Source organism: Pterocles gutturalis, unplaced genomic scaffold, assembly GCF_000699245.1.
Source record: "Pterocles gutturalis isolate BGI_N339 unplaced genomic scaffold, ASM69924v1 scaffold6218, whole genome shotgun sequence".
Taxonomy (NCBI): domain Eukaryota; kingdom Metazoa; phylum Chordata; class Aves; order Pterocliformes; family Pteroclidae; genus Pterocles; species Pterocles gutturalis.
In genome coordinates, this window is record NW_010122850.1 from 23,830 (window position 1) to 36,389 (window position 12,560).

Sequence of the window (12,560 nt, forward strand, 5' to 3'; positions counted from 1 at the left end):
ATAGGCAACAAGGCTTACTTCTCTCTCTCCCCACCCCCAATATTTTCCTGAAACCTTACATACTGTAGATTATGGAAATACCAGAATTCTCTCATTTCACCTGTGTTATCATTGCCTACATAAATTTGCAGTGTACTTTGTGTCTAGCTCGGACAACAGCCACAATGCTCTATCACACTGATTGATGTAGATTAGACTTTATTTCCAGCTTCTTGCCCTTCCAGATGCTGGGGACTGCAGAGAATGTAGGCGCCAACCCTTCAGCTCCATGAGGATAAATGAAGTGCTTCACCTCACCTGGCAATGATCTACATCCATTTAAAGAGCAGCAAGTGCATATTGACAAAACCCCTTCCTTGCCCTGACAGATGCCAGCTGTCACAGGAAGCCTACAGCCTTAATAAGTTGAGATGGAAAGTCCTTTGGCTCTCCAAAAGTTTCAGATCCCTCTCTTCAAGAGAGTTCAAAGAGAACTTCTCAAAGTCATTGAGTAAGACTAAACATAATTGAATCACATGCAGAAAATCTTAAACCATTTCAACCCCTGGGCCAGAAACACCATGCCACGCCTGGAAGTACCAAAGCTATGATTATAGAAGAAAAAAGATTTACTGCATTGTTGTCTAATATAGGTTTTCCAGATATATGCTTGGAGTCGTTTGTTTGGTGGTTGACAACCATGCCGATATTCTGGTCAAAACCTGGGAAAAGATAAAAGACTTCATTTTACAGAGCCAACAAAGCTGAAAAGAAACATAGTAACCAAGTTTATGCAACTTTATGAGTTTAGTTTACTGTTATTCTGTTAATCCTCTGCAAGAAAAGACATCAACAGACTAAACTAAATTAGTTTAATCTAGTACCTTCAAAGAACGGGATATAAATGCAATACTTTACGTCAGAAGTTTTTTCTTTTGAAAAGTTATACTTCTGTCAGGGCTGCGTCTCTATGTAGTTTCATAGCAAAGAAAGGAATAAAACATGCTAAATCAGAACAGGAAAAACTATTCCAAGAGCTATTCTAAGGCAAAGGACATTGTTTCAAACAGAGCAGAAACAACTGATTAGCAACATGTATTTCCTTGTCTAGATGTATTTGTTTTCAAAGGAAAATTATGGAAATAACATTATTACTTGATCTGACAGAAAACAAGCTCTTTACAGAGGTTGAATTTATCATTTCTATTTAGACTGCAGTTTTATACTACCAGCAGTTGGATTTGTTTTCCTAGTACTTCAGCCATTTCTTGCTCTACCTTTGTATTGTCAGTACTCTACCATTGTGTTTCATTAGCTGTCACTGTACACTCACTGTTTTTCTGTCTTGTCCAGCTGCATTATTTCATATGTGGATAAAAGCATAAAATTCTAGCATGCTTGATTTTAAGGCCAACTCACACTATAGTGAAGTATAACCCGGTATGTGCATATGCTCACATTTAAGGTTGACATGACGAAACATTCTAAAAGAAATCAGTACATTTCATATTAACATTATTTTTCTCTGTAGATCTGAATACCTGCTAATACCCACAACATGAAAATTTCATTTTGAGCTGCCGCTTTATTACAAAAAAAAAAAATTCAGCACCTTAAACAAAACTCAAAAAAACTCCACACCACAAACCTGCTTGGCAGGTAAATGGCTGGTATTACTGTTACCTTTGAATCACACATTTAAGCCTAGCTTTGGGTAATGCAAAAGAGCTAGACAAAAATCAAACTTCAAAGCCTGATAGTTTAACTCTTACCACTTGCTATGTTTTAGAAAGTCCTGAGTTTTCTTAAGAGAAAAACTGGGAATAATTTTTTATAAATATATACCTCAAATGCACACAAAGCAGAGATTCAGAGCATAAACAAACAGGAAGGATAACAGTAAGTCTTTCAACTAGGTTGATTATTTACAGAATAGGTACAGTTTCAGACTGATAACATGGGAGAATATGAATCTAATTCTGCACATCTATTCAAACAAATAAATGTGTGGGAAGTGAAGGACTTTCTCTTAGAAACAGTGGGTATCATAGATATTATGTTAACCAAATCTAGGAAGATTACAAACACGAAAAACACTGACAGAAGGGATAAACAGTGGTAACATAATGTTTTCAAAAAAAGACACAATTCTTTATTACCACTGCTATATTTATTTCTTTTCAAGATGCTGCAGAGAGAGTGGAGTATTCTTTATGAGACCACATTGAGTAGCGATTGGAAAAGTGGGTTAAAGTAAAGAGGGACACAAAACCTAACAGTATGCACCACATGAGCAGCACTATTTCATCTACATCACAGCATATACACCATAGTATAATGTGTATAAGGTATACATACTCATGTTTATGGATCGGCATGCTTATGAATTTGTAAAAGATATTGTGTAACTTGCATACTTGCTAGAGCTAGCAAAGTAAGTTGCTGAGCATGGAAAAATATCTCAAGTGAAGAAGAAACAGATGCTGATAAATGCAGGCAGGCATGCATTAGCTAGGTTTACCACATTCTCTTAATGCATTTGCCTCCTTAGGAGCATGAAACACTGGGTGAGTGCTTAAATGTTTCCTTTTCAGTACAGAAATATTGTATCTAAAAATTCCTCAAATGGTTAAACACTCCATTATATTTTGGACTTCCTTGGAACTACAAGGAATAGAACATAAAAACTGCTGGAAAGCCAAATCCACAGCATCAAAAACAGTTCGCAGTTCTCACTGTGAATCAAAGGACTTGTGTGTCTCAGGCAGTTCGTCTGCACATTCAAACCTTGACTTCCAACAACGAAATCTGAAAACTTAAATTCTCTCTGTAAACCAGCTGTTAAACAGAATAGTGTCAGATATGGTCTTTAAACAATTTTTAAACATAGGGTAAGTTTACAGTTTAGCCTAAAGGCTTTCTGTAGTGTTTATTCACAATGATCCTTAAGGGCAATGAGTAAATAAATACTGAAATAATTTAGAATCAGCCAGCCAACAATTTTTTTTAAATGGACATGATTTTTTTTTTTTGAAGTCACAGCTGGTTTATGATAAGCTTAACTTACAGGAAACAGTACCCTATTAAGTGGTGAAAAAAAACCAGAACATAAAATATTGTGCACATTTTCCTGGAGCTTTTCTTATTTAATTCTTAAAGCTGAGACTATTGCTAAGTCTTCAGAGTTAGAAATTGAGCTTCTGCAGTGACAACTTAATCTGAGTGAATGGATAAAATTATGCTGACATTTTCTCTTATAAAATTTTACCATAATTAGATACACAGAAGTGGAGAGGGCAGCAATTGCTTCTTCCAAGGTAACATGTTGGAGATATCTAGTCTCTTTCAGACATCAACAAGACAGTAACATAAGATAAACAAATCAAAAAGTGCAAAAGGACCAACTGCCTTTGCTCTTGTTTTCATTATATTTTCCATCACTTTGGTTCCCTTTGTCTTTTGTGTTGCTAATTCTGTATTTTTTCCATTTAAAAATCATCTCCTCAGCCTTTCTGGAAATTCAAGTCCATTTTTAGGACACAGTAGGAGAGAAAAAAAAAAAACAAAACACAACCAAAAAAGAGAATCTTACCGCTGTATTGCATCGTAGCTCCCAAATATGAATCAATAAGCGACCCCAGCAAGCCAGCTGCTGCAGCAAACACAATAAGTGGCCATTGCGGAGCAGATATCTCCAGATCAGTCACAAAAATGAGTTGTGTTATGAAATAGGCTATACCTACTGCCATGCCTCCAAGCAAACTTGAGAGCAGGCCCACGACAGTAATTCCTCCATTAGTACCTAAATCAAACAAATAGGAAACTGATTTATAAACTTTTTCTTAAAGAGTTTGTTCAAATGTTTTATATTAAATCAAAACTATGTTCATAGTGATCTTTCCCCCTTTTATCCACAAGGCTTTGCTATCACAGCTTTTATTTACAATTCCCATTATGCTGCTGAGAAGCTTAACCTGTACCATTACAACCTACTACTATTACTTTTCCTGTCTCTAATGCTAGCTATCTAGAAATACTCACTAGCACCAAATAAAATAAAATCAGATAGCACACCTCTCAATGTCATCTGGTATGTGCTGTAAGGTGTGGGGGGCAGGATAATAAAAAGGATTTGGTCAAAAAAATACAGAGCTTGAGGTGTACATGTTATTAAAGCAATGCCTCTTTCAGAAGAAGTATAACAAGACATATTTCACCAACACATTTAAAAGAAAGAGCAAAATCCATAGAAAGGAAGATGGTTGACAGCTCATTGAATAAAAATCTGAAGAACGCTTATGAAGAGAAAAAAAAAAAGCCCATGCATTTATATCCTATCCTACAAGATCTAAAACTCAGATCAACATGCCAGCAAGACTCAAAAAAGACACATTGCTTTAAGGTACCAATGTCATCCCCTATGTAGACTAGGTTTGACAGACAGAAGGTTCACTTTACCCAGTGTTGGTAAGATATTAAAGGAAATGAGTGATTTGCTTGAGAACTGATTTTTTTTTAGTGTCTGTATTGAATATATATATATATTCTTCTACAGATTAAAATTTTAATGTCTGAAAAATTCTGTTGATAACTTTTATTCTTTACATTATTGGCGATATAAACACTTTTTATAGTGACAGAGGTGAGAAGTGACAGCATTCACTAAGAACAATTTTAGCTCCCTGGATGCTGTTTTGGTACATCTCACCAAAGAGATGCAGCACAAACACAACTGAGTACATTCCATTTCAGTGAATGCACTCCTCCTAACATTTTCTAATCCCAGATTTCTGATGTTTGTTTTTCTGGGGCTTTTTCGGAACTTTTCAAGTTGGATGCATAATTCAAAACAGATCAGCAAAATATTAGGAACATGTAGAACAGATAACAGCTTACCTACTGGAACCTCTTCCCAGGTTGTTATCAACCTAGGCTTGCTTTTACTCATAACACTGCCAATTTCTGAAGCCCATGTATCACCAGCAGAGCATGCCAAAGCTCCCAAAAGGGATAAGCACATCCATGATGCTGTGTATTGCTTTGAAAAGTCAATTGGAATTTCACCTGGTCCATTTTCAATCATATACAAGATAGCAAAAAAACACCATTACAGAATACTTGCACCCAATTCCTCTGTCCACCTGAAGTGACAAAAACTAAACCTTAGTATTTTCAGGCAAAATATCTTGACAGGCAACAGCGTGAGACAAAAGCAAAATACACATATACAAAGTTAAATTTAAAAAGACACACACTTTCAAAACAGAAACTAGACAGTAATTTATTAAGCAGAACAGAAGCAAAAGCAAAGTTGCTTGCTAATGTCCCTAGGGATGTGGGTGGAAGGGAGGCACAACAACAGTGTTCCCTACATCCAGTGTTCCCTGGATGTTACATCTCATCTGACCCTTGGAAAGGAAGAGGAATAACCAGTATTTATTGTCTATAAGGGATCAGAAAGAATTAAAATGTTACAGCTTACCTTCCTTGTATTCTGAATCTATTTGCTTCTTTATATTTTTTTTCCATTTAGTAAGTTTTGAAGAAGTAACAAAAAATACAAACAAAGAAGTGAAGAAACTGTAATTTGCAACTGTAAGGATAAATCCAACCACTAATCCTACAAAGAAAAAAAAAGTATATACAGTTCCTTCATGTAACAATGCCTGCTTTGCAAAGCAATTGTTTTGAATCTCTTGAATATGAAAAGTATCTTCATAATAAACCTAAGACAATCATGCAGTAAGAGAATTACTGAAGCACCTAATACCTGTATGAGAATTCCAAATAAATCTTGACTGAAAAAAAACTGTTATCTTTATAATTTTCTCCTAAATTTTATTGCTAAATTGCTATGTTTATTGCTACTCATAATGTGATTTTTAAGACCTTCTCTTGCCACAGATCAGTAATACTGTGCAAAAATGAAAGAAAAAAAAAAAGCCAAAGGATATCTAATTGAAATTTAACTACTGTGTCTGTACCTTAACTCACAGACAAAACAATATTTGCAAAATAGGTGACATGGGAAGAAATGAGTCAAAGTTCTGTTTCTTTCCATTGCCTATCAATTCAGACAATGTCACAAGACAAGTGTATTAGCATCTCATCCAGAAATCCTGCATCAGATTTCAACAAACACTACTGCACACTACATTGGGGTTTTTCTCACATGGTCAAGAAAAACTTTGTTGAAACGGTCATTTGCTTGAAGTACAGATTCAATTTTCTTCTTACTTTTGGGAGGAAAAAATGCCTAGAGCTGCTCATATTACAGAAAGTAGAACCACGTTATCTTTACTGGTTTCCTACCAGGCAGGCAGGCAGGCTGCTGACACAGCTCAGTTTTATGGTATTTCTTTACCATTGCCTCTGCCATTTCATTATCTATATGTTAAAACAAAACAAGCAATTTAACAGCATACTGTACTGAAGTTTAAAAGAATCTTCTGGGTTTATATAAATCCAATGACAATATTAATCAAATGAATTACAGACAGCAGCAAAAAAATTAACCTGACTACTTAAACAGGTGTGAGAAAAAAAATCAGCACAAATTCAAGGTATGTACGCTTACATTTATACTTTTGTTATAACAGAACTAGGTAGGAAAGTCTTAAAAGAATATTAGGTACAATAAAAAGGACCTTAATTTAGTTTACTTAATGTTTAGCTTAACAGCCTCAGAAAAAACATACCTCCCAATGCACCACTGTGATCAAGACTCTTCTTCTTAAAACCCTGTGTAGCAATCATCAGTGGAACCATGATTGAAAAAAGCCATCGCCATGGAGAAATGGGTCGTAAAGTACCTGATAAATCAAATAAAAGGGTTACAGATGATCCTTATAAGCCTTTTTAGTGTCTTTATATCTGAAAAGTCATTATCTTCTAGTATATATTTAAAATCTGATCTTATTAGAGATTAAAACTTTTTAACCTTCAGAAGAAAAACATTCTTATGAATGGAAGACCAAAATATCTGCAATTATCTACTCAATTTTTCTATTCAGCTTTCACTGAAAAAAAAAAATCACATCAACTAAAATTAATTACCAAAAAATAGCAAATGTAACAAGAAATAAACATAGTGATATTTCCATTCTGAAAGGTTTTTATAAACTTCAAAAATTAACATTCAAAATGTTAAGACCATCTGAAACCTGCTTTGGATAGAACAGGTAAATTCATATTTTAGGAAGAAAACCCCCATACAGCCACAGTAAGGTATGTAGAACTCTGTTTCAAATATGAATAAAATTCAAGCTAAAATTCCAGTTAGTGAAACATTAGCAGTCCTCTCATGTAAAGAGACTGCAAAGCAACTTTAAGTAAATAAAGAGGTCCCCTCACAGATCAAGTTATAACTGATTCTCTGGTAACTATAGGAACAAATAATTTTTTTTTTTTTAATGAAGTTTCAGAAAAGATGGTAACAATAAAGGGAATGAACAACACTGTCTATAGTTACTAATGCTCTTTAGCATTGTAATAGAAGGAAAATTAGTACAATACATCAGAAGCTTTACCTTGTTTTTCAAGTCACCCCAAATACCAGTGTTTTTAGGAAAAGTCATTCCTGTTTATCAAGAGATTTAGCTTGGTAGCTCTTGGTTATGTAAAGCAAGCAACCTTTTTCATCCCTTTTTTCATCATCTGTGTATTCTGAATTATTCCTAGGATGTGCCTAATATTGTCACTTTGTTGTCTATGCTATCAATTAGAATTTTACACTACACTAATAGAAGGACTGCTGCTACTTGGCTGAGAGAAGACTTCAGAAGTAGTTTCATGTCTATGTGGAGAGGTGGCATCAACATTCATATAAGCTAGCTAATGGCTGTGACAGTTTCTATAGCTTTATATTATTACCATACCCTTTTTATTTTAGTTTGGAAAACTTAAGACATATTCGGTAATATATTTAAGTGCTTAGCTGAGCTACAGTGATACTTAATGTCATCTAAGAAAACTGGCAGGAAGTCCTGCAGTTCATATATATATTTATTTTATACACTGATTCTGTCCTTCTGCTCGTCTGAACAAATCATCAGTTTAATCACAGCATTAGTGGTAATATACACAATACAAGAAAGGAAGCTTAGATGCTTGGCCTTCTTTTACAGTTTTAAAAAAGAAATATTCCTCTTTTGTTGGTATCCAAAGTGCTCTGATTGTTTCCACACTACACTTGGTTGAAAATACAAGAACTTCCAAACTGGATCAAGCCAAACATCTGTCTGAGTCAGAATCCCATCTGGCAGTGGTGAGCTGCACATGTACATGGAAAGCGCCCAAGGAACAGATAAAGACTGATCTTCCCTGTTTTATTGGGAACTTTCACATTGGTATTCCTAAAATCCACCATATATTTGCCCAATCCATTTTTTAAAACAGTTATAATTTTCATCTCCACATCCACCCACAGAACCAAATTCTGGTTTTACATGTACCTGAAAAAGGCCTTTCAAAAAGCCGAACAAAGATCCCGCTGCCTCAAGTGTCAATGGACATCTGCTAAATTTTATGAGCAACTGAATAACAATTTCCTATTCACATTCTTCCTGCCATTCATGACCTATATAGATGTCCCCTCTCTATGCTAAAATATGTTTACCTATTTAAGTCCTCCAAATGGATGCTGTTACCCGCTCTGATAATCCTTGCTGTCTCACTCTTCCTTTCTAGTTCTGCTGTGAGCATTTTGAAATGAGACAACTGCAAGTGCATGCAGTACTCAGGGCAGAGAGACACCATGATTTTACAACTTCTATCAATCTATTAATTTTTTGACAGAGTGAAAGGTGTTTAATTTCCAAAAAAAAGATGAGAATGTATGAAATAACCTGCGTGGTGTAATTCCCCTCCCATGATTACTCACCTGTACTGAAACAAGCTAGTGACCTCTTCGGTCATACAGGACATTAATTATAGACAGCTTTGGTATAACACATGTATTTGCCCTGCTGCTCTCTGTTCTTCTCCTTATCTTTTCTCGCATCACTATCTGATCACTTTTATCCACGGTAACCAAGCTCTTGGCTCCCTCTCTCCACCACAGGAGCCCATCACCTCAACAGGCAGAATTTATATCCCTCAGGAATTGAGAACACATCCATTACCTTTACAATGGATGTTCTTATGACTTTAGTCCTCAATTTTTCACCAAAAGGGCAAGTTCTAGAAACATTCAAAGGAAACTAGGAACACTTAAAGAATTAAGCTTATTTCAGTAAGCCACTGCATTCCCCAAATCGTAATTTTAATAAAGAACAATATACACAAAAATTTTTGTATTTAAGGAAAGGTAACCATGTGATATACAAGACAGATGTTATATAGTCTGGTTTCCACCTAAACATTTATCCTCAATTGAGCCTGAATTTATCTAATGCAGTTCTTGTCCCAACTGTTTCTACACAAAAATTTGGCTTAGCTGAGAATCACGCATGATTTAGACTTCTCATTCTTTGCTTTGCTTAGTCCCTCTCCACCGCACCCGCATGCATGCACAGCCTCCTCCCAACCTGGCAGCAGTATAACTAACTTCACACTTTGGTCTGGTGCATTGCAGAGACTTGTTGAAAAGCAAGCTGCATCCAACAATTTCATGTCTTGTAATGCATATCTACTCAGGAATTTTTTCTTCTCTGAGGATTCTCTAAACTAATTCTTTCCCACTTCTACATTCCACTGTCTTCTCTTATTTTTTCTCAATTTTATCTAGAACAACGCAATCAAACAGATTTAATGACAAGAGAATTTATTTTCGCTTGCAGATGTTTGCATGAGAAATTATTTTCTTTGTGGCATGGTATATTCATCATAGACTGAAGTCAGATATTTAAGCTAGGAGATACCCTCCTTCTTCTATGAGTTAATGTGCCCCGCATAGCGGCGGAATCCTTTCCACCAACTTTTGTTCTCTGACAGCAGCTGCAACAGAATTGCCACGTTACCCAAGTCTTGCCTTGTAATTTCACTTGAGTATGGATTTTAGGTTTACAACATGTGAATTTAGGGGTGGCAAAATTAACAAGACAGCACTGAGCTTCCTCTTTACTTTGTTTACTGGTTAAGATAATTTAATCAAACAGCCTCCTGTGTTACATCTATTCAAATATTTGATTGTAGGTTATTGGTTTTCTCACAGAGCTAATAATTACAATACATTGCACGGTTTAAATCTGCCAGTTCCTTGCTTTCATATAAAAACAATTCTACACAATCAAAGCTTCTGTATTTGGACAGTATACTGTTTTTTGGAACTGAAGATAAATAATTCATTTCAGGTCCAGTATTAACATCTGTGAAGAATGGCTTACCTGTTATCCTCCTTGCTACACAGAAAATAAACCCAGCTTTGAAAGTTTTGAAGTATTTAATGGGAAATTAGTCAAACTCAAAACTTTTTACAAGAAAGGATTACTCATAATGATATTCTTCACTGGCAGTTGTTAAATTTAAACTGCCAAGACAGACCACTTGAACTACTCCCAAACAAAAAAATGTTGGTTTTCAAAACTAAAAATGGTTTACTTTTACAAACAAAACTGAAAACAAAAAATCAAACTATTTTCTCATTAAAATACCTACAGTACCTTCTAAAAAGCTTTTTTCTTCAGTTTCCAGCCTGTTCCCTTTGCTTAGTCATTCAAGTCACTATAATCTGAATTAAACAAGCTTGCAGAACAGGGCAACAATATCCCACTCAGCTCTCATAATTCCACACTATTGCATGAAGCACTAGTGTCCATAGCAATTTAACTTCTACGGAGACAATTTATCAATGTCCTAAACATATTTGTTTCCTTCTAAAATTCCAGAACACTCACTAAAATAAAAGCAGTTAATACAGGAGTTGTTACTGTCCAGTTAAAAAGCATATTACTTAAATCACAAGACTAATGCAATAAGTTACTGCCTTAGCAGTAAGATTCATACAACTTTTTACATTCTATCACCTCATTTTGACTTTAAATTGGAAGACACAAATTTCATTGCAAAAGATACCAAAAGTACACCTTAAAGAATACTGAAATTTAAAAGTCTGAGAATAAATTGTTCCTTAATGCTACAGTTTAAAAGTCTTCCATCTTTGCAGTCTGAGAGACAAGAAAGCTATTGATTATATCCTAAACTACACTACTTTGACAGAATTTCACTACCAGAAAAATGACAAGAAAGCTACTAGGTGAAAGTGGCACAACCACTTTCTAAACAATCAGCCCTTTCAATCCTTTCGAACTTAGTGTAAGGCTCTCAAAAATATACTTGAAGTTGACAAACATCTCAGTGAGATTTCAAGTGACTGTTTTTGTTAAAAAAAAAAAAAACCTTCAGAAGCTTTTCTCAAGTAAAGCTAATTGTTAACGAGAGCCATGCCTACAGAGTATTAAGTATTAAATACATTGTGTGTATAAATCCAACTTGGCTAGCTCTAAATGACACAAACAAAACTTGGTTGTGAAGCCTGCTTCTGCATACCTTCTATATGTCTGACATCTCCCTATATACCAAAGGAGAAGTGTTCAGACAACACCGATTTAATGCTGTACCGGGACTAATACCCCATCCTAAAACCCAAAGCACTGAAAAACACTGAGCAGAGACATCCAACTGCCACTGCAAAAGTCAGCTTATATGGGTAGGATATTTATTCTAGCATTTTCAGGATCCAAGGTGACACTGGGCAGCAGTTGAGGATGTTCATACTGCATCCCTAGGCACCCTCAGCAACACTGCAATGACACTGGACAGGTCTTTGTGGGTCCTGGGAAAGCAACTCTTCCATGCTTGAACTGATGCTGAAGGCAGTACTGCTGCCTTTGCACATTGCTGTAAAAATGGTCCTGTAACTGAAATGACAGACCACAGAAAGTACTAGCATCCTCCAACTACACACAACCCGCAGCCTGCCTGAGTTGCCTGAACACAGAGCTGACTGTATACACCCATGCCAGAGACTCCATGCACACATCCCTCTCTTCTTGTACCATTTCCCATTTCTCTGTTCCTTGACGAAGGAATTCTTCTTGCGCGCCCTGTTCAAAGGCTGCATGTGCATTCCAAAAACTGTTCTGACGGCTGGTGCACTCCTCCTGTGCTGTCACTACTTCCCCTGATAACGACTGCTATCAGCTTGCTCTTCCTTTTCACTTTTTCATCTTATTTGCTTTCTTTTAGGGAGAAAAATCACAAAGGATAGCAACACTTTAAATTGAACGGGATTCCCGGGCAGAGCTGTAGAGGGTACAGGGGCTGTTAACACCTTCTGAACCATTATTAGCGACTGTCAGGACAGAGGTTTGCAGCTCTACTCGGCTCCCCGCTTCGCCGTGCCGTGCCGGCCTCTCCGCAGCCCGGCCTTTGGACCTACCGTAGTACGTACTGGCAGTTATGGACACGATCCAGAAAGCCAGAGAAATACAAATGAGCAAGTTCAGGACGACGATATTCGCCATCATCTTCAGGTACTCTCTGAAGAAATCTTCCTCGTGATAGGACATAGGAAGCCAGAGGGAGAACACCTGGTGGGGAAGCACAAGACGCAGCGCATCAGCAACACCGCTATCTCCTTC

General features: G+C 36.3%; 1 protein-coding gene across 1 annotated transcript; it reads right to left on the reverse strand.

The window, feature by feature from the left end:
- Window positions 1-323: 323 nt before the first annotated feature.
- TMEM19 (transmembrane protein 19) lies at window positions 324-12,531 on the reverse strand. Its single transcript, XM_010077667.1, is given in 7 exon segments — window positions 324-701; window positions 3,572-3,781; window positions 4,876-5,079; window positions 5,082-5,120; window positions 5,462-5,599; window positions 6,678-6,791; window positions 12,359-12,531. Coding segments are annotated over 7 exon segments (999 nt in total). The 5' UTR covers window positions 12,489-12,531; the 3' UTR covers window positions 324-537.
- Window positions 12,532-12,560: the final 29 nt, after the last annotated feature.